At 46.2% G+C, this 23204-nt stretch overlaps 1 protein-coding gene across 1 annotated transcript in view; it reads left to right on the top strand.

Annotated features, from left to right (window-relative positions):
• The window catches only part of COL16A1 (collagen type XVI alpha 1 chain), a 133820-nt gene that overhangs the window by 8045 nt on the left and 102571 nt on the right, over window positions 1–23204 (top strand). The window contains exons 4-7 of the mRNA XM_056846435.1: window positions 7779–7902; window positions 9706–9981; window positions 13514–13594; window positions 15807–15941. Coding sequence (XP_056702413.1) covers window positions 7779–7902; window positions 9706–9981; window positions 13514–13594; window positions 15807–15941 — 616 coding nt within the window. The remainder of the gene's footprint in view (window positions 1–7778; window positions 7903–9705; window positions 9982–13513; window positions 13595–15806; window positions 15942–23204) is intronic.

Raw genomic sequence — 23204 nt, 5'->3', positions numbered from 1 at the left:
AGCCGGTTTGATTCCTCCTTAAGTGGTAGAGAAAGTCGGCATATAAAAACCAATTCTTCTTCTTTGATGGACCAAAGGTCTGATTGTATAAGGCAGCTTCATGAGTTCATGTGTTCATCTTGGGCTCACCAGACAGCGGCTGAGCCATGGTATCTGTTGTGCCATTTAATCTTTAAAGAGCTGCTGAACTCTCCACCCAATTTATGTCAGGGGGTGGGTTAGGCAGCAGCTCTTTAAAGTTTAAATAGCATATAGGTCCTGGTGTAGAGCTTCAGGAGTCAGGCTCTCCTTTAGCACTGGAATGGCCAGATCTGAAAAGAGAAAGTGGCGAGACCTGATGTTTCATTCCTTTGTACTGTTTGCATGTGCCCATATCAAAACTCGTGCTTTGAATCCCTTGGGGTTTCCCCTTTCCCTTTCCCACTGATGGTTTTAGGCAGTGTATATAATGGGTGCCTTGGGAGGATGGGTGCCGTGGCTGTTGGTAATAGGTATGATTGTTTCAACACTTGGCTAGCCGGGGGTAGCCTGTTATGATCTTCTTCTGTCGCTTCTTGTTTTGCTGGGGTGATTTCACAAATCAGGCATGTCCCCGTAAAACAAAACAATGAGCAATGAACCCCTGACAGAACGAGAGGTAGCTCGGAGCAGGTTTCCGAGAAGACGACACCAAGATCAGTTTGCATCCGGTGCTTGGTGATGCCAGAAGAGCGGCAGCCAGGAAGCGTTAGCTCAGGTCTCATTCCTGAACTGGGGAGGGAGAGCTGCGCGGGAGGGAGACAGAAACGCTCCCCTCCCACGTATTGAGAGTGATGAGCAAACCATCTGGGCAGCGATAACTTTTGCACAGCTTTTATCACTCCTTGTTGACCGGAGCTGCTCTTTGCCGAAGCCTGGGAGATGCTGGTGAGGAGAGGCCGCTGCAGCAAGGATGGGAAAAGCACCTTGCTGTTTGCCAAGTTTGGGGAAAAAAATTGGCTGTGGGTGGCAGTCAAAGGCTAAAGAGGGGTGGCGTAACTGGCAATTGTAAGGGAGAGTCTGGTGACCCTTTCCTCCAATGGCCATCATTTCACCTGCACCCCCCCAAACCATGATACCAGAAGGCTTTTTATAAATTGGTGATTGCTATAGTGCAAAAGGGAGGGGAGGTGGCATGGTATAGCCCAATCTCATCAGATCTTGGAAACTAAGCTGGGTTAACGTTTGGATGGGAGACCACCAAGGAAGACTACTGAGGGAGGCAATGGCAAACCATCTCTGCTTCTCACTTGCCTTGAAAGCCCCTTGCTGAGGTTGCTGTAAGTCAGCTGCAACTTGACAACACTTTACACACACGCATAGGGCAAAAACATAAGCGCTGAGAGCCACAATCTGCATTCATTTTTTTTAAAGGTAGCCCTTTTCATTGCAGAGGTGTAAGAGAAAATCAGTGACATGGAAACTGGCAGCCAGACAGAAAGAAAACGGCACTGATGTTGGTGGGGCCTGGGAAAATGTACCTCTTCCTGTCCAGATGGCTTGCTAATGCACTTGAGCTGTGTTCTTTCTGGAAAGGTTGTGCTTCCCCCAAAACACCGTCCCCAGATTTGAGAAAGAACATACCAAGGACAGGGATAGGGGTGTGCGCCATTTCCCCCCAGGTATTTTTCATGTTCAGATTTAAAACACCTGGAATTTTTTTTTGGGGGGGGAGCCAAACCCCTTACCGGTATGGGTTTTTTCCAGCTTTTTTCGGATATTCGAATTTTTTTGGGTCTATTAAACCTGAACCCGAAAAATTCCACACCACCTCCGAACTCCATGTGGGTCTCAGAGATGGCAGGGCAGAAACACCCCCCCCCCAATAAACCCTGAAAAATACCGATAAGGGGTTTGGGGGTGTTTTTCTGAATACACAGCCCTGAACAGGGAAAGCCTAGAAATTGAATGTTTAGAGAAGGACATAATCTGGATGCTTCAAGAAAACCCACTGCCTTTTGGAAACCAAGGTAGAGAAAAACTACTGTCAGTTGGAATTTCAATGACCACCAGAACAATATGAGAGAGGAGTCTATCATCATTTTAACAGTATAGTCATCATCAGCAACTAACTACGATCCTCACTGAAACACAACATCTTCTTCAGAAAATGTGTAAGAAATGGGCTGTCTTAAAGTTTAACGGGCCTGATTCTTATCTCAACCTCCCATTCACGGGGCCTTGTGCATAGATGAGGAAGTCATGGAAGGATTTCATGTAAATATCTGATGGCGATGAAGCCCCAGGTTGATTCTCTAATGAGGCAATATTGTGCAATAGTCAGAAAAGAATTCCACAGATGAAACTGATCCCGACTGGAACTCAGGTTCCAACACTCCTAATTCTGTCTGGTCTCGAGTTTTACTCTGTAAAATGACTGGAGAAATGAACACAGATGTTAGCGGCTGTTATTGTTGTCGGTAGGGGAAAAATGTTGGACGGACTCTGAGATCTTGGGCCTGTGGTGACCTCATGATAGTATTCCTATAAAACACTAACTTGTGTTTTGGAAAAAGATGTTCCTGGGTGATATTTAGGGTTGCCGCCTTTTCTTCCCGGCAGAGTCTCTCTGTGCCTTCGAGCGCATGCAAAAAGTACCTCTGGGGAGTCTGAGTATGCTGAGGCAGAGACGGAAAGGAAACTTCACCTGTAAGATTCCTCCTGTTACGCAGCTTATTAAGGCAGAAGAAGAAGAGTTGGTTTTTATATACCAACTTTCTCTACCACAAGGAAGAATCAACCCAGCTTACAATCACCTTCCCTTCCCACAAGAGATACCCTGTGAGGTAGATGGGGCTGAGAGAGCTGTGACTAGCCCAAGGTCACCCAGCTGGCTTCATGTGTAGGAGTGGGGAAACAAACCCAGTTCACCAGATTAGCCTCTGCTGCTCATGTGGAGGAGTGGGGAGTCAAACCCGGTTCTCCAGATGAGAGTCCACCGCTCCAAACCACCGCTTTCAACCACTACACCACGCTGGCAGTGAGATGCCACCAGGCTGGGAAGAATTGCCTGGGCCACTTCAAGGTATTTTGTCTCCACAAGCAAGATGCATCCATTCACTCCTGGGCCTGCAGCACCACCAGCCAGGTCTCATCCAAACAGGGCCAGGAGGGGGTGTTAGTCACACACACACCCCATGCTGCTGAAGGCCTTGGCAAGCCAAGACCCTACCGTGCATCAGTGCTTCAAGATGCTGCCACAAGCAGTCACTGGAATGGCTTGGTCAGAGACGCCAGGCTAGCAATCCCTAGCACAGTTCTCTGTGCATTTTTCCTAAGCATCTCTGAACTGATTTACATGATGCTCTTTTTAAAAAAAAATCAAGCGATTTCATTTTTACTTAAAACCGTGTTCATTTAAAAAAATAGCAGTTCTGAATTCCCTGTGCAGCATTAGCTCACTAACAAAACGAACAGTTTGCACACCAGGTTACTTGTACTACGTTGACAGTCTTGAAAGGCAGGGTATTTTGTCCCGCTTTAAGTAATATGAGCATTTGTATACACATGTGGGGCGTCAGTCTCCAGATTCAGGGAGGCTGGATTGCCACACAGAAGGAAATATTTACAGGTAGCTAAAAGGTGGGTTATAGATCAAATCAAGCCTGAACTGACCCTTGAAGCTAAAATGACTAAACTGAGGCTATCATTTTTAGGTCACATTATGAGAAGACAAGAGTCACTAGAAAAGACAATCATGCTAGGAAAAGTTGAGGGCAGCAGGAAAAGAGGAAGACCCAACAAGAGATGGATTGACTCAATAAAGGAAGCCACAGCCCTCAGTTTGCAAGACCTGAGCAAGACCGTTAAAGATAGGATGTTTTGGAGGACATTGATTCATAGGGTCGCCATGAGTCGGAAGCGACTTGAGGCCACTTAACACACACACACACACACAAGGTGCTCTACCTGATCTGGATGGCCTGATCTTGTCAGATCTCGGAATCTAAGCAGGGTCAGCCCTGGTTGGTACTTGGATGGGAGGCCACCCAGGAAGTCCAGGCAGGCAATGGCAAACCAGCTCTTTCTCTTGCCTTCAAAACCCTATGAGGTTGGCATAAGTTGGGTGCAAATTCAGAGCACTTTTCACCACCAAGGGGTGGTCAAGCCACTCCTTATATTGGCAAGCCCTCAGAACAAAATAGGCAGGAGAGAGAACTCAATGGGGAGGCATTTGAGGAATGAGTGCTAACAGGGACAATTTTAACAGAAAACTAGGACAGCAGCAGCGCAAGTGAGGTATTGACTATAAGCCCATGTGATGTCTTTTCAGGGAGTCCCTTAAGAGGTTTAAAGGTGTCCTTGAAAACACTAGGGCTGTTGAAAAAAAAAATTCGGGAAAGTTCGGCTTCGGCATAATTTGGCCCTTTTAAATTCGAGCCATGCCGAAGTCCGAACTCCCCCACTTCGGATTCCCGAAATTCGGGCGAGATCCGGAGTTCGGGGGAAATTCGCCCCCCTGCGGGCCTTCACGGGGCTTCCATGAAGGCGCACAGGGGGCTCTTTAAACAGATCTCACCTTCCAGCTGGAAGTCCACCACCCGCCTTCCCGCAGATCTGTCCCCCCTGCGCGCTCCTTCAGGGGGCTTCCCTGAAGGGCCCCCCCGCACCTTCATGGAAGCCCTGTGAAGGCCCGGGGGGAACCCCGAATCTGCCGAATTTATTCGTTGAACCCCCGAAGTCGGCGAATTCTGCTCCCCCGTTTCCTGCCTTTTTTGAGTTTGGTTCGTCTTGAACCGAAAAACAGCCTCAAACTCATACATCATACACATGTGTGCTTCTTAGCTAGCTGGGAGTGGCAGAGCTTCCAGATGAGTGCTCTTTGAAACCTGGGCTTGTTACGGCATAATGTGTGAAAAAGTCCATTTCAGACTCTGGCTGAAAGAGATGAAACACAAAGGAAACCCTCCTGCTCTGACACTAAGAGATGATTTAATGGACCAGTAGAATTAGAAAGGATGTATTACAGCTCGCCATCCAATTAAACAGTATTTAATCATCTGCCTTTTAACATATTAATCAACGTAATTTAAGTCACCTGGCATATTGCCCATAAGTGCCATTTCTGAGGCAGAAGATAAGGTAAGACAGGGGTGTCAAACATAAGGCCCATGGGCTGGATCCGGCCCCTTAAGAGCTCTTATCCGGACCGCGATCCAGCCGAGGCAGCCACCCCCCTGCACTTGATCCGGGCAGGCGAGGCATGGCCCGGGCCCGACCAAGTGACATTGATGTCATATGCGCCCTCGTAATAATTGAGTTTGACACCCCCGATGTAAGATAATTTGCACTTCAGAAGAACAAACACTTTTAACGTTCCATATTATGGTTAACACTCCAGAATCAAAAGGGCCTTCAAAAATAAGGAGCGTCCATAAGTTGCAGCTTTCCCAGATAGAATTAAAACATCCCCCTTCAATGCATGAATAAAAGTTTGAATTACTTACCAATTAAAGCTTACAACCCAATTTTTTTTAAAGTCCATCTAGCAACTGTGTATATGTGTGGTCATATGTGTCTTTATGTGTATTTCACACCATCTTTGCACGTATGTGGTTGACTTCTTTGAAAACGGAGTGTTTCAGGAGGTTTATGTCAGGAGCTGTTTTATAGACTGTTGCCTTGACCAGAGGCCGCACTAGACATTCCTGCCAGTTGTGTTAGTTCCCACACAGGGTTTTTTCTTTTCTTTTCAAAACAATCCAAAGCAGCCTTGGCCAACTGTGAATCTGAACGGAGGAACAGCTTTGGGGGGTTTTGGAGCTGCTTTTCCCTCCAGTCACGTTTCTGCACAAAATCCATCCTTCCCTGCAAAAGGCTGCTTAAGCGATGCTGGACTGGATCCTGGATCCCGCAGATCTGATCCACTGGCAAGACGCTTGTGTCAGTCAAGGTTTCTTCCTCTGGAGGGAAACCATTTATTATTTATTTACTTCATTTATACCCTCCCTTTCTCCCAAGGTGGCTTACATCATTTCCTTCTCCTCCATTTTATCTTTACAGCCACCCCATGGCGGAGTGGGGATTCAAACCTGGATCTCCCAGATCCTAATCCAACACTCAAACTGCTACACTGTGCTGGCTGTCTCCATTAGTGGAACGGGTCCATGAGATCCAGATTACTGGGCTCCATCTTCTGCTGGCCAGCAACTTGCTGACTGAAGAAGGCTTTTAAAATAATTCTGTCCAAAATACACAAATGCAAACAGGAGCTACATCCGTGAAACAGGAGGACTTTTGCTGAATGCCATCAAAGAACCAGCCAAATGAAGACCTCACGCTCTGCTCCTCCTGCTGGCCTTGTGGCATTTCCATCTGGAATAGTTTTTGGAGTGGGGAGACAGCTGTTTCAAACCAGGATGTGCAGACCAGATGGGGAACCAGATTTGTGGCTGGGGGAGGCTGCCTGTGGGGCACGTGTTTCATTCTTTTCTCCCGTTGCCATTTCTGGTCAAATAGGTTTTGAAGGCTTGTGCCCATTAGAAACTTGCAAAGCCTGTTCGGCCGGAGGTGATGAGTTTGCACAATGAGCAGGGGAGGCGCTAACAATCAGGATAGATCCAAGTATAATTTCTCTGGGCCCAGGGCAAATTGTAACACATTTCCCCCTTGCCCAATCCTATTCCATTGAACTGAACTATATCATAATTTGGGGCGGGGGGAGAAGATCAGTTTTTATTCTGAAATGATAAAAATTAAACCTAGTGAATCTGGACTGGACCTCCAGAACCTAGGCGAAATATATCCATTCCTTCCCCCCTCCATACACACACTTATGATATGTCATCCATTGTAATGGCATGTTTTCTAATATTGCGATTTGATTTTATTAGATTATTATATGTTTTATGCCCTGACCTGGCTAACCCAGGCTAGCCTGATCTCGTCATATCTCAGAAGCTAAGCTGAATCAACCCTGGAAAGTATTTGGATGGAAGACCTCCAAGGAAGGCCAGGGTTGTGACGTGGAGGCAGGCAATGGCAAACCACCTCTGAACATCTCTTGCCTTGAAAACCCTACGTGGTTGCCATAAGTCAGATTTGACTTGACAGCAAGAAAAAAATGTTTTCTACTGTTCCTTGTCAATAAAGTATATAAAATAAATAAATATGTGTGTGTTAAGTGCCGTCAAGTCGCCTCCGACTCATGGCAACCCTATGAATCCATGTCCTCCAAAACATCCTATCTTTAACAGCCTTGCTCAGGTCTTGCAAATTGAGGGCTGTTGCTTCCTTCATAGTCAATCCATTTCTCGTTGGGTCTTCCTCTTTTCCTGCTGCCTTCAATTTTTCCCAGCATGATTGTCTTTTCCAGTGACTCTTGTCTTCTCATAATGTGACCAAAGTACGACAGCCTCAGTTTAGTCATTTTAGCTTCTAGGATCAGTTCAGGCTTGATTTGATCTAGAACCCACTGATTTGTTTTTTTGGCGGTCCAGAGTATCCTGGACACTCTCCTCCAACATCACATTTCAAAGGAGTCTACTTTCTTCCTGTCAGCTTTCTTCTTTGTCCAGCTTTCACACCCATACATAGTAATAGGGGATACCATGGCATGAATTAACTTGATCTTGGTTGCCATCCATATAAGGGAGCTTTGTTTGCATACATGCCCTTGCGCTGATGCCTCGAGGAAGGTTTCCTGTAGACAAGCTGATGGTGTTGCCTGCGTTGCCTGCCTACAGCTCCTACAAGCTAATCAAGGTCAGGTCCTTCTCTATGCTCATTACTGATGTCTCTCTCCCATTCTGTGTTCCCAGACAGCTGTTCCCCCGGGGTCTGCCTGATGAATTCACCCTGGTGATCACTTTACTTCTGAAGAAGCAGACGACCAAAGAGAACTGGTATCTTTTCCAAGTCACCGATCGTCAGGGATACCCCCAGGTACACCCAACCAGCCCCAGCCCATTCCTTGCCTGGCCTCAAGATTCATAGAATCATAGAGTTGGAAGGGACCACCAGGACCATCAAGTCCAACCCCCTGTACAATGCAGGAAATTCACAACTACCTCCCCCCACCACACACACACCTAGTGACCAGAAGATGGCCAAGATGCCCTCCCTCTCATCATCTGCCTAAGGTCACAGAATCAGCATTGCTGACAGGTGGCCATCTAACCTCTTCTTTAAAACCTCCAGGGAAGGAGCGCTTACCACCTCCCAGGGAAGCCTGTTCCACTGAGGAACCGCTCTAACTGTTAGAAAATTCTTCCTAATGTCTAGACGGAAACTCTTTTGATTTAATTTCAACCTGTTGGTTCTGGTCCGACCTTCTTGGGCAACAGAAAACAACTCGGCACCATCCTCAATATGACAGCCCCTCAAGTACTTGAACATGGTTATCATACCCCTCTCAGTCTTCTCCTCTTCAGGCTAAACATACCCAGCTCCTTCAACCTTTCCTCATAGGACTTGGCCTCCAGACCCTTCACCATCTTTGTTGCCCTCCTCTGGACACGTTCCTTTTGCTTACTGTGCTCCTGTTCTTTCCAAAGAAAGCAGTAGCAGCCACCAAGCCACTGCCTGCTTCCTCACTTGCCCACCTCTGGGCTTAACTGGTTAGAAGCTCACGTCGGGCCATTACATCTGCTGTATGGGCTTGATCTGGGCTTGTTCCTGTGGTTTTGCCCTCTGAGGAGCCTCAACATCTCCTGGCCATACTCGGTGCCACCACCTCTTCCAAGATCCGGATGAGGAGATCAGCCAGGGTTGCCACATGTTTTTGTCAGGCTCTGTTCCTGTGTCGTTGGCAGCCGGATGTGCAGCAATCATGCCTACAAAAGGCTAAAGTGTCGTCTGTTTTGTTTCTTTGTGTCAGGAGGGAGAAAGGCTGAAACAAATTGGCACACTCATTTTCCTCTAATAGGGCAATATTTCCTAGTATGGCAAAGAAGCCCCTGGCTTTGGTGGGAGCTGGGGATAGAGCCCTGGAGTTGAAAGGGCCGTATAGGCCAACTTGTCCAGAGGTCTTCAACTTATCCTGAAGGTGCTGATTTGTGGGTTGAAGACTCCCCTGAACAATGCAGGAATCAAGATCCAGCAGATGCCTGACCAGGCTTTGCTTGACAGCCTCAGTCGAGAGGAATCCCATCCACACCAAGGCCATGGCCTCCATTGTCAAGACGCTTTACTCCATCAGAAAGCTTCTCCTAATTCAACTGAAACCGCTCCTTCTGTATGTTAAGAGTGACAGTGTGGTGTAGTGGTTAGGAGCGGTGGACTCTAATCTGGAGAACCAGATACGATTCCCCACTCCTCCAAATGAAGCCAGCCGGGTGACCTTGGGCTAGTCACAGCTCTCTTAGAGCTCTCTCAGCCTCACCTACCTGTTGTGGGGAGAGGAAGGGAAGGAGATTGTAAGCTGGTTTCATTCTCCTTTAAAGGTAGAGAAAATCGGCATATAAAAGCCAGCTGCTCTTCTTCTTTAGTCTTGCCCTCTGGTGTGCCAGAGAATAATTCTTCTGCTTCACTGTCATGCTAGTTGGATGGACCAGTCCAGAGGCTACCTCGGCCAAGCCTCAAGGGTGCCACTCTTAACTTACCTGCTGCCACAGCCCTGTTCTTTTGCTCTCTTTATTTGGTGCCCTGTCTTCATCTTCCGGCCTCTCTGCTTCGCCTCACGCCTTTCCTCTCCGCATCTCTCTTTCTAGAAAATTCTCTTAGCGCCGTCTCCTTTCACCTCCTCAGCTCTCCCTGGGGATCAACAGCAAAGAACGAAGCCTGGAGTTCCAAGCCAAGGGCCGGGATGAAGAGTTCATCAAGGCGGTCTTTGCCGGCAAAGGAGTCTCCTCTCTTTTTGACTTGAAGTGGCATAAGATGGCCCTCAGCGTCCAAAACCAGGTGGTTTCGGTCCACGTGGACTGCAGTTATATCTTATCCAAGCCGCTGCCACCCCACCGGCAGTTGGTCAGCGAAGGCAACGCGTTTGTTGGACTGGATGCTGTTCAAGGTGCTCCTGTCTCAGTGAGTCATGGTGGGATTGGGGGAACGATCTGGGACAGGCCCACGTGGTGTAGTGGTTAAGAGCGGGGGTTTGGAGCGGTGGACTCTGATCTGGCGAACCGGGTTTGATTCCCCACTCCTCCACATGAGCTAATTTGGTGAGCCAAGTTGGTTTCCCCACTCCTCCACATGAAGTGAGCTGGGTGACCTTGGGCCAGTCACAGCTCTCTCCGCCCCACCTACCTCACAGGGTGACTGTTGTGGGGAGAGGAAGGGAAGGTGATTGTAAGCTGGTTTGATGCTCCCTTAAGTGGTAGAGAAAGTCAGCATATAAAAACCAACTCTTCTTCACATTTCTCCAACTGTCGCCCTTCAGACTTCTCTTGAAGAAGGGGCTGAATTAATGAAACCTCACGGGCTACCTCACTTCCCCCACTACAGTTTGGCCACCCCCTTTCCTCCCTGACGGTTGTGTATATTTGCGGCTAGGAATGTGTGAATGTCCCTGGTCTCCCTGAGGAATTTCCCTCGCATTTTCTGCTCTGCTCAGCATTTCCTAAGTGTTTGGGAAGGCTCCAAATTTGCCCTGAAAGTTGGCTGTAGTTGTACAATCTGCCGACAGCTTAGGGTTGTGTGGCACACACCACACCACCCTTAAGGAATTTCGTTAGATTTGTCCAAACAAATCTGCTGAAAATTCACAAGCGTCTCACCCAAAGAGGAGCCTCCTGATTTGCTCTGAAATTTTCCGTCTCTAGATGCAGTTCAGAAGCAACCCTTCTTGCAGTCAGTGTCAGAAAAGAAATGTTTATCTCTGGAAAGAATTTGTCAGCGAGGTCATCAATGCAGCACCTTTCAGGCCAGCTGTAAAACAAGGTTAAGCTGACCTCAAGGTTTACTTTTCCCCCTTTTCTTTTTTCTGCCAAGTTACAGGCGACTTATGGCAAGCCGGTAGGGTTTTGAAGGCAAGAGACATTCAGAGGAGGTTTGCCATTGCCTGGCTCCACATTATGACCCTGGTATTCCTTGGTGGTCTCCCTTTGAAATAACCAGGGGTGACCCTGCTTAATTTCCGAGATCTGCCCATGGAAAACCTCCAAGGGACCTAAGGCATTTATCTATTTAATTAATTTATTTTAAAATGTAAACCATGCATCCCAACTGAATTTCTAAGAGTTTATATATATATAAAACCTTAGAAATATATATATGACAGTCACCTTAGAAATTCAGTTGGGATGCATGGTATACATTTATTTATTTTAAAATAAATTAATCAAATAAAGACAAAATGTCTTCCTGATGTGCTAGTTTGTATATACCGGTATGCTTTCATGTACTATATGCTAGTTTATATATATATATGTGTGTGTGTGTACATATATATACACACACGTGTGTGTGTAAAGTGCCGTCAAGTCGCAGCCCACTTATGGCGACCCCTTTTGGGGTTTTAATGGCAAGAGACTAACAGAGGTGGTTTGCCAGTGCCTTCCTCTGCACAGCAACCCTGGTATTCCTTGGGGGTCTCCCATCCAAATACTAACCAGGGCTGACCCTGCTTAACTTCTGAGATCTGACGAGATCAGGCTAGCCTGGGCCATCCAGGTCAGGGCATATACACACATACATATACATATGTATATATAAACTAGCATATAATGCATGAAAGCATATATACAAACTAACACATCAGAAAGACATTTTGTAGTTCAACCTGTTCCTTGCAGCACTAGTTTTCTGTTTGCAGGGAACTTTTTTTAAATATTGGGAAGCATTGCAAAATATCACCCACCTGCAGTCTGATGTGTTACAGGCTGCCCATTGTTCCCCCTCAGGACTCTGCCATCTCAATGCACGGCAGGGATGAACCAGGCTAGTTCAAATGTAACATTCCAAAGAACTTTGAGGGAGGTCAAAATTATTTCAGCCAGTCTAGTGGGATTCCTTGTGGAGGTTTCACATATCTTGTCTAAATGGGAGTAACAGAACAACAAGAAGCCTATCCAAGATGGAAGAAGAGTTTGTGGAGAAGCACAAGAGAATCTGCATGGTTACAAGGCACAAATTTACTAAGGCTTGTACCTTATTACTCCACTCAGCAGCATCTGAAGCCTTCTTCCAGCCTAAGGAGCCAACTGAAGAGCCACACAAAATGGAGGGAGGCTCTTTAGGTTGGAGAGCGGCTTCAAACTTTGCTGAGCAGAGCGGGTAGGATATGTGCCAGTATATTTCCAGTAAGTAATTCTGGAACCATTCGAGCTGATCAGCAAATGCATAATTAACTACAAACAGAGCTATTTTGGTGAGAGTGCATTTTGTAATAAATCAAGCCGCTTTCAATAGTCGGCTTTGCCCCCCAAAGCATGGTCGTTTCACTTAGAGTCCAAATTCCAAAATTATGTCTTCATGAGAGTTCTGCCACCCTCAGGTTTCAACCTTTGAACTTGCCTGAGCCTTTGATTTATTAATATTTTTTTTACACATTCCAGGCTGAATTGTAAGTTGAAGTGAGCCCCAAATCGGGGGCTTCTGAAATGCCTCTCTTTCTTTCCAGAGTATTCATCACGATTGGCAGGGTAGGGATTCAGGTTTCCATAAGGAAACACAGTGCTGCCAGAACAAGCCAACCCAGATAGTTTACAGAAGATGCCCCCTCCAATTCTTTATCATCATGGGGAGCCAACGTGGTGTAGTGGTTAAGAGTGGTGATTTGGAGCGGTGGACTCTGATCTGGAGAACCGGGTTCGACTCCCCACTCCTCCACATGACCAGCGGAGGCTAATCTGGTGAACTGGATTTGTTTCCCCACTCCTACACATGAAGCCAGCTGGGTGACCTTGGACTAGTCACACTCTCTCAGCCCCACTTACCTCACAGGGTGAGGGGAGGGGAAGGAAAGGTGATTGTAAGCCACTTTGATTCTTCCTTAAGTGGTAGAGAAAGTCGGCATATAAAAACCAACTCTTCTTCTTCTTCATTGGGGTTGTTGTTTAACAAGAATTAATCTGAACCTTCCATTTCATCCATGGCATCTGTTGTCTAGGAGCCTAATCCCCTGCGTAATTAGGGTTGCCAACTCTGGGTTAGAAAATTCCTGGAGATCTGGGGGTAGAGCCTAGGAAGGCAGGATTTGGAGAGACAAGGGACCTCAGCAGGGTACAATGCCATAGAATCCACCCTCCAAAGCAACCATTTTCTCCAGGGGAACTGATCTCTGTAGTCTCGAGACTGGTTGTAATACCAGATCTCTAGGCTCCACATGGAGGCTGGTGATGGCCAAGGAGCCAAGATGGGCAGACGGGAGCCAGAGGTTGGCAAAAGAGGATTGAGAATGACCTTATCAGAGAGTCATGTGGGAGTTGTAGTTTGTTCAAAAGTGGTGAGACATTGGTTTGGGGGAGGGGTCTAAGAAATATATTAAGGAACAGGGGGGAAATTGAGAAAAGTTTGACTGGATTACTTCAAAAATTTGTAATGTTGTCTGAAAGGCTGACGTTTAGGAGGGTGGACAGCTAACTTCTGCCCCTTTAACTCACTTTGTTTGTTCCAGTTTGATATTCAGCAGCTGCATATTTACTGTGACCCAGCCATGGTGATGCAGGAGGGATGTTGCGAGATCTCCGATAATGGGGTGAGTAATACTAGGGATATGCAGAACCTCTCCCTTTTGTCTGCTTCTGCCTTTTCTCTTGTCGGAAATGCAAATTTAGGATGCTAGTCCGCAAAAGCAGGGAACGTCGTTTTCCATGGAGTGGATGCCAAGAATGGCAGTGTTTGTTACACGCTTGTCATTATCCACAGTTGTGTTTGTGTTCCCCAGTCAAAAGCACAGACAGCAGTAGGGATGCGAACTGTTATTGTACAACACATGCTGTTCTGTATGTTGCCAGCTAGTCCTGATTCAGATATAAGCTTGCACTTAAGAAGCCTTGGGCATCTAGTTAGCTTTTCTGTATCACATTTTAATCCCTGAGCAAGAGATACACCTCCTTTGGGGTATAGTACACAAGTAAAATTATTACCAGAGAATCTCGCCTCCATATCTTTTTTATGAAAACAGAGTTATTTACACTTTCAGCATGAACTAACTTATATGAATATGACAGCACCATGAATTTTGCATAGGAGGGCAATTTCGTGTGCCCATTAATTATTTCTTACCAAAAGTAAGCAGGTTCAAAGAAGTTGTTCCCGGTCAAGTCAGTTTCCCATATTTATAAGTTTTCGAAACCATTTCCCAACATTAGCTAGATAAAGGTGCACTTTCCTGGGTAATTAAATATCTTGTAACTTCAAACATCATACAAAGTTATCTCCAGTCACGTATTTTGTTCATACACACACACACACTCACACATATGCACATATATAAGCCATATTAGTTCATTCTCATTACTTTTTATCATAAAGAATATCACAAATAGAGCTAGTACAACTCAGCTTTGGACTATAGTATCAGATCTGTATTTGGTTGGACATTCTTGCTATTTTCAGATGCTTCTCACACCTGGGCTCAGATACATAGAATAATAGAATAGAATCATGGAGTTGGAAGGGACCACCAGGGTCATCTAGTCCAACCCCCTGCACAATGCAGGAAATTCACAACTACCTCCCCCCCACACCCCCAGTGACCCCTACTCCATGCCCAGAAGATGGCCAAGGTGCCCTCCCTCTCATCATCTGCCTAAGGTAATAGAATCAGCATTGCTGACAGATGGGTATCTAACCTCTTCTTAAAAACCTCCAGGGAAGGAGAGCTTACCACCTTCCGAGGAAGCCTGTTCCACTGAGGAACCACTCTGTTAGAAAATTCTTCCTACTGTCTACACATATTGTCCCCTGTTATGGTTTAGACTGTTTCTAATCTGCTAAAGATCATATTGTTTTGTTACTCGTTGTTTCTTGTTCCTCGGCAAGGCTGTTTCTGTTCTGGGTCTCTAGATTTCCTGTTTGGCATGTTTAGCTGAGAGGCCAGCCCAGACCTGATCCTGGCCTGCAGAAGCATCCTCCATGATTTTTTTAGTCAAGGCAAGCAACTGTTCCCCTATATTTCTGGGCATATCTATGACAACATGCAGTTGGGATTAAGCATGCTCAGTGTTCTGCATTCCATAGTGCAGGCAACAGCGTAACTGAATGCAGAATCATCGTTGTGCATGGTATGTGCAGTTAATTATGCTAACCCATGCACTTTACAATGAAGCTGATGAACACATGAAGCTGCCTTATACTGAATCAGATCCTTGGGTCCATCAAAGTCAGTACTGTCTACTCAGACCGGCAGCGGCTCTCCAGGGTCTCAGGCAGAGGTCTTTCACATCATCTACTTGCCTGGTCCCTTTAACTGGAGATGGCGGGGATTGAACCTGGGATCTTCTGCATGCCAAGCAGAGGCCCTACCAGTGAGCCACAGCCTCTCTGATGATAAACAGCAAACCCGCAGCATGGTTGGGACAATGATCTGCAACAGTGGCTATGCAGTTTTTGCTTCAGAAACAGAGGAGTCTGTGGCAAGCCTAATATGTATGTGTCCACACACTCACCTCTCCCCCACAATAGTAGAATTTACAGCTTAGAGACATGCCGTTATATTTTATAGTTGTTAAGGAACTGGTATCTTACTGAACAGGGCTTAGAGACCCCTGTACAAGAGGTTTTCGTTCCTGTTCATGTTAAAGCTGTTTTAAGCCATTCCTCATTCTCATAGTCTTTATCTGTGGAGCAAGAAATACCACACGTGTACAGAGCTTCTCAATAATCCACTGATCTTGCTGGTTTCCAAGCAATCTTAGCCACTTTCCTCCCCAGAATTCTTTCAATGCTCTTATCCACTTCAACAGTGCTTTCCCGAAGCCTCCAAAACTCGGCGGGATGCAGAAATCCTGCAGAGCAATGACCTGGTAGAGATCAACCCTCAAACTGAAGGCAAGATCTATTCGCGTTGCTTCTGCTTGGAGGAAACTCAAGGCAAGCAGGTAAGAAAGATACTCACCTCTGGAGGTCTAAGAGTCAGCATACCCCCAGTTTAAATCTTTGCCTTTGCCACAACGGCACTGTACAGTTTAGGCAAGACCCTCGTTATCCACCTCATTTTCCCATCTGTGCTAATAGCATAATAACACTGACCTCCATGATAGGAAGGGGCACTTTCACACATGCTGAATAATCCATCTGTGATAATAGCATAATAACACTGACCTCCATGATAGGAAGGGGCACTTTCACACATGCTGAATAATTCACTTTCTTTTCTTTTTGTTTAATAATGCACTTTCAATCCACTTTCAATGCACTTTGAAGCTGGATTTTACTGTGTGAAATGGCAAAATCCACTTGCAAACGATCGTTAAAGTGCATTGAAAGTGTGTTATTCTGCATGTGTGAAAGTGCCCAGGGTGGTTGTAGGGACTGCGAGAACATAACAGACGTGAAGCTCTTTAGACAGTTAAAAATAGGGTTGCCAACTCCACATTGGGCAGTTCCTGGAGATTTGTGGGTGGGCCTGGGGAGGGTGGAGAGGGGAGGGACCTCAGTGGGGTATAACGTCATAGAGTCTATCCTTCAAAGCTGCCATTTGCTCCAGAGGAACTGATCTCTGTAGTCTGGAAAGCAAGACTTGAATCTAGTAGCACCTTAAAGACCAACAAGCTTTCCAGGGTTATCAGCTTTTGAGAGTCTAAGCTCCCTTTCTCAGGTATCTAGTATCTGACAAAGGGAGCTTTGACTGTCATACCTAGAGTTGCCAGGTCCCTCTTCATCACCGGTGGGAAGTTTTTGGGGCAGAACCTGAGGAGGGCGGGTTTTGGGGAGGGGAGGGACTTAAATGCCATGGAGTCCAGTTGCCAAAGCAGCCATTTTCTCCAGGGGAACTGATCTCTACTGGCTGGAGATCAGTTGTAATAGCAGGAGATCTCCAGCTAGTACCTGGAGGTTGGCAACCCTACCAGGGATTGAACCAGGCACTTTCTCCATGCAAAGTACTTGCTCTACTCCTGATGAGCAGCACTCCTCTTTAGGCATCTGTTCTCACACAGCATCCCCTTGAAACAGTGCCGTTATGTTTTGCGCAGGAAGCAGCCCAGTTTGAATGAGGGTAGGACACTGCAGAAGCCTTGCCCAAGGTCCCCCAGCTGGCTTCGTGTGTAGGAGTGGGGAAACAAATCCAGTTCGCCAGATTAGCCTCCGCCGCTCATGTGGAGGAGTGGGGAATCAAACCCGGTTCTCCAGATTAGAGTCCACCGCTCCAAACCACTACTCTTAACCACCACACCACGCTGACTCCCAAATAAAAGGGGCAAAACAAATTCCCCACATGGAAAGAACAAGCAGATAAGACAGCAAGGCTGAAGCCATGCTCAGACATCAAAATCAACCATGGTTAAATTAAAAATGTGCACAGTTCCCGCTTGTAGATGGCTTTGAATGTGCCCCTCATTCCTTTTTTCTCATGTTGAAGGCATTGGAAGTATCTTGGTTAGAAACTATTTCCAGTCACCCATGATGTACAAATGTAGGCGCTTATGTTTACCAGAATTAATCTGCATTAAGCAACTCACTGGGATTCTAAACATGGATTCTAATCTGGTTTCAAACCTTGACTGAGAGGGTGGTAGTGGCAGAGATTATTTTCTAACTGGGATTTTCTTCACCGTGCTATGTGCAAGGGGTCAGCGGGGGAAGTGAAGGGCGCACACAAGGCCAGCAACAGACTTTAACGTAGCCATGGTTAAGTCTGCCATCTGAATGCAGCTTCAGTGCCAGGGCCGTAGCCAGCCTATCTTGCTAAGTGGGGCTAGCGTGTTTCCAGATGGGGTTCCAAAGAAATAAACAAGGAATCAATTATTTTTTCATAACCAAGAGAAACACCTGTGACCTTTGCACCTAACCGAATTTACTGAGTTCATTTTAGTGTCCGTGAATTGACAGTGTTTAAATTAAGTAGGATTTTTAATGGCATAGGTTTATACTGACTCATAACAAACATCCTTCTTCAGTAAATAACTTTCCTCAGCTACCATATAAACACCCTCCGGTGTCCCAGATTTAGCAGATAAAGGGGAATAGATTAAGAACTTGGGTGATGATGAACTTGAAAAAAACACTCCGGAACTCTTGTGTTGGCAGACCTGGGGGGATGGATGGAATTTGGAGCTGTACTACTTCAGAGGGGTGTGCGTGGAGGGAATTGCAGTTGTGAGTGTTGTGCAGCTATGTACAGTGATCCCTATCTTGTTTCTAGCCCTCTAGTGGTGTAAAGTGCCATCAAATATCAGCCAACGTATGGTGACCCTGTAGGGTTTTCAAAACAAGAGAATGAACAGAGATGGTTTGCCATTGCCTGCCTCTGCGTAGCAACCCTTGGTGGTCTCCCAACCATGGCTGATCCTGCTTAACCTCTGAGAGCTGATGAGATCGGGCTATCCACAGCCATCCAGTTGAGGGCTTCTAGCCCTTATGAGCAGGGAAAATAAGTTTAAAATCATTCCAACAAAACCCGATGAAATCTCAGAAGCAACCAAGGGAGAGAGGAGGGACCAACAGATTATTAGCAGAACTTTCCCAAGACCCTTTAAATCTTGCAGGAAAAAATGACACAGAAAAGGTTAATATATGTATGCAAATCTTTACACTTTGCCCAATTTCATCAGGTCACAGAATGGGCTTTTCACTGCTCAAAAGGTAGATCATTCACTTTGTAAAATCTGGTCCAAAACTAGAGCTGCCACCAAATTTGGAATAAAGAAAAAGGAAAAAAGTTGAGAGGACCCTCTTAGACAAAAGATCTTGGGGTTATGGCAAGGAGACTAAAAAAGATACTACAGAATGGGGGATCCCACCCATAAATGAGGGTCCCCACCCATACATTTTTGGTGAGTTTCATCTAAAGTGAAATTTTTCAAGCCAACATGGCTATTTCCAATGAGCCGAACCTCCCTTAAAATACAGTGGAGAAGTTTGGTTATGGCTAGAGAAATTTCTGGGGCAGGGGTCCCACAAATCTCTATACACAAGAGCTTGTGTTACAACCCTTTGGGAACCCCCTTCTGGCTCGCCTTGGCTTGCATATTGCTCCAGACAGCCCGGATCAATGGGGCTCTAAATCACTAAGGCAGCCGCGGGGGCGGGGTTCAAGGAATGCTGCCCATTTGAGATTTATTAAGAACTAAGAGTGTGTATTCATGTTTTCCATATTGTCCTGGGGGTGCTTGCTCCCCATCCATCACATCAACACACCAAGGGATTCTTCCCCGTTTTCCATGTGGTTTCCTCCCAAGACTTCACTTCTAAGGGCTGCGGACCCCCAAGATGGTTTGGACTGAAGCTTTGTGCTGCCTCCCCCCAATCCTTTCTCAGCAGGGTCCTTGACAGTGAAGAAAACCCTAAATTGGTAGCAAATGTATTCCCAGCAACATCAGCAAAACAGATGCCTGGTGCTTTATTCCAACCTCCTGCACTCTCTCCCTTCAGTAGGAGAAACAGCAAATTTGATTTCCATCACTGAAATCCAAACCAACCCATCAGCTGTGCATACCTTATTGGTTATGAGTTTGGGGTAGAGACTAGCAATTTTGGTGGGGTAAGAATTTTCCTGGGAAACAGGGCACTTTCACACATGCCAAATAATGCATTTTAATCCACTTTCAATGCACTTTGAAGCTGGATTTTACTGTGTGAAATCGCAAAATCCACTTGCAAACTATCATTAAAGTGCATTGCAAGTGGATTGAAAGTGCATTATTCAGCTTGTGTGAAAGCACCATTCGCTTGCACAGATTTTCCTCTTTCACCAAAACTGTTTGGTGCTATTCTTTTCTCGGTTGCCTCTTCTCTTTCCTGCACATGGATAATCCTATTCAATCAAGGAATCACACAGTGAGCGGAAAAGATCTCACCGAACCCAATATCAGCAAATCTGATCTGGCAATATTCCTCCGCTGTGGAATTTCCTCCCCTAGAGGCTCACCAACACCCTAACCTGGGCACTTTTGGCAACTGATAAAAATCCAATGTTTTGTTTATTTTTTGTCAAACCAGCTGTAGTGGTTGTGGGAGGGGAGACATAATGTCATCGGAAACTTATAATTAACATCCGGATACCCGCCCTGTGCCCTTGGGGGCAGGATCTTAAGTCAATAAAACAAATAAGTAAAAGATGCCGACAGAGACCACCTGAGCGCAACTGAAATGAGAAATATTTCTGTTTTGTGTACTAGAAACTTGCACTGCTGGGAACACATATAGATTTACTTCTGTAGAGGATTCTGTAGAGTTGCGGGAAAATACTCGTGCTTCGGTGGAAGGAGGGGAAGATCAATCACAAGACTGTCTTTCTGGCCCTCCCACCAAAAGGCCCAAGAGGGAAGGTTTGTAGGAACGAGGCCAGAGACAGAAATTCAATTGATGAAGCTGCATGGTGACTGTGGTGGGTGAATTACACCCCATGGTTCTCTCCAGAGCTCGACTTCAGCATTCAAAAGGGGCTGCAAAGTTTGATGGGCTCCAGAGGCATCTGACAAGTCCTCCAGGCTTACCAGCACCTGCAGTTTTTTCATTGAGCCTGGCGTGTACAGGTGCTAGGGTTGCCATGTTTCTCTTCGCAACCAGCGGGAGGTTTTTGGGGAAGAGGGTTTGGGGAGGGGAGGGACTTCAACACTATAGAGTCCAATTGCCAAAGCCGCCATTTTCTCCAGGTGAACTGATCTTTATCAGCTGGAGATCAGTTGTAATAGCAGGAGATCTCCAACTAGTACCTGGAGGTTGGCAACCCTAACAGGCGCCAGACATTTTGGAATGGATTCCACAGCTCCAGTTATTTAGGAATCACCACAAAAACACTTGTATGATATTTGTATGCCAAACTTTCTCTCTTCAGCACAAAACATCTTTTTGACTGTGTATGTATATAACAAAGCCACTGCACAACAATTCCATATTTCCACATCTCAAACTTCCTGATCTTGTGAACAGATTTCTCCAGAGAGTTTAGAACTAAGAAGCAGCAGCATTTACACAGAACTTTTGAATAGGGTTGCTAACCTCCAGGTGGGGCCTGGAGATCTAGAATAACAACTGATCTCCAGTCCCCAGAAGATAGCTTCTGGTGGGAAGCCATGTTGGTCTGCAGTAGAAGAGCAAGATTCAAATCCAGTAGCATCTCTAGGACCTAAAAGATTTCCAGGGTATGACTAGGGTTGCCAACCTCCAGGTACTAGCTGGAGATCTCCTGCTGTTACAACTGATCTCCAGCTGATAGAGATCAGTTCCCCTGGAGAAAATAGCTGCTTTGGCAATTGGACTCTATGGCATTGAAGTCCCTCCCCTGCCCAAATCCTGCCCTCCTCAGGCTTTGCTCCAAAAATCTCCAGGTATTTCCCAATCTGGAGCTGGCAACCCTATGTCATCACAGTGATGGTGGGGCTAAAGATTCTACTCACGGGGCTTTGTACTTAGGGTTGCCAGGTCCCTCTTCACCAATGGTGGGAGGTTTTTGGGGTGGAGCCTGAGGAGGGCGGGGTTTGGGGAGGGACTTCAGTGCAATAGAGTCCAATTGCCAAAGCGGCCATTTTCTCCAGGGGAACTGATCTCTATCGGCTAGAGATCAGCTGTAATAGCAGGAGATCTCCAGCTAGTGCCTGGAAGTTGGCAACCCTGTTTGCACTTCTGCAGTGTCCTACCCTTATTGAAACTGGGCTGCTTCCTGCAGAAAACATAGCAGCCCTGTTTCCAGAGGATGCTGTGTGAGAACAGATGCCTAAAGAGGAGTGCTGTTTCCATCACATTTAAATCAGGCCCTCCATGCGCCCGCTGAGAACACAACCTCATTCATGCGCCCTCCAGAAAACAGGGGGAAAAGACTGTCTCTTTCCCCACAAGCCTAGAAAAATGAATGGTGGAGAAGCCAGGCCAAGGAAGCGAAAGAAAGGCAACTTATCAAGGAAGGAATCTTGGCAGGGAGGAAGAGCTGCTGAAAGCCGGAGATGAAGAAGGGGAGAAGGTGACTCTGCAGGCCCAAGTGTAGGATATGGTCTTGCAGGGCCAGGAGAACCCAGACATGAAGCAGATCAGGCCCATAATGGATAGACTGACCATTACTGAAACAGAGCCAGAAGCAAGGGGGGCACAAGAAATATGGGGAGGGGGACAGGCTGTTCAAGATCATTTCCGTTGTGTGGAGAATTTACAGCAGACTTGTGCTGGTTTTGCAATACTTGTCTGTTTGCAAAATAGGCGGGGGGGCTTCAGGCCCATAAACGGTCCATCTGGAAGTGCATCTGGCCCACCCACATCCCCACACCTCCAAGATGCGTCCTTTGGCATTTAAAGTGACACTGTCAATGAGCAATTTTGGGTTGCAGGTCTACCTTGATCCATTGATCTTGAACAGTGTAAATCTAATGTTTGAGGGCAATAAGGACTGAAGTAAATCTTTCCACTGACAATGTAGCCTTGGGATCTCTGCACTTAATAAAAAAGGCATTATGTCAGACACAGAGGCATTAGATTTTATATGTTAAATGGGGAGAGATATAACGTGATCGGAGTTCCTCATAAAAGTGGCATTCCAAGAGGGCATGAGCTAATGAATCAATCGAGCCAGAAGAGCAAGAACAGGTCCTGTCTGGGTATGGTATATTCAAAATCCTGCCCTGCATAACCATAGAGGGGTTAGCATTCAGTCTAGCTAAACAGAAGGCTCTAGAAAGATGAGAAGTTGTCAAATAGTAAGTATAAGCGGGCAAACCGCGTGGTGGTGGTATTCCGAAAAACTGAGATGAACGAACGCGGTGAGCACGAAAAGTACTGCTGTTATAATCAAGCTCTTTAATGCGCTTTTTAATTTTGGTGAAAGCTTCAGTTTTCCCAAGATCTAGTAACATATCCTGCAAGAAGCCCAACAATGACAGTTTCTCATCTAATTTTTTTTGCCATGAGGATTTAACAGGCTCATGCTTCAGAGAAGCTAGGAGCCCCTCAGTGCTAAAGTGCACCTTAAGTTGTAACTTAAAGGCGGCCAACTATGCCCTGGCTTCGAGCGACATTTGGCCAAACTCAGAGTAAAGGGTAACTTCAGCAACACATCGAGGGGCATTTAAGAGTTTTCGTAAAAGGGCTGACTTTGGTTGTTTATGCATGGGAGATTTACTTGAGGTTCGTTGCTTGCTGGAGGTTCGTTGCTTGCGCTTGGAGACTGCTGGTGCATAGATTTTTGAATTCTTAGCATCTTTTGTGTGCAATCT

This window comes from Euleptes europaea, chromosome 3 (assembly GCF_029931775.1).
Source record: "Euleptes europaea isolate rEulEur1 chromosome 3, rEulEur1.hap1, whole genome shotgun sequence".
In the NCBI taxonomy this organism is placed as follows: domain Eukaryota; kingdom Metazoa; phylum Chordata; class Lepidosauria; order Squamata; family Sphaerodactylidae; genus Euleptes; species Euleptes europaea.
The sequence above is the reverse complement of the archived record's forward strand: the minus strand, read 5'-3'. Positions and strand labels throughout refer to the sequence as shown.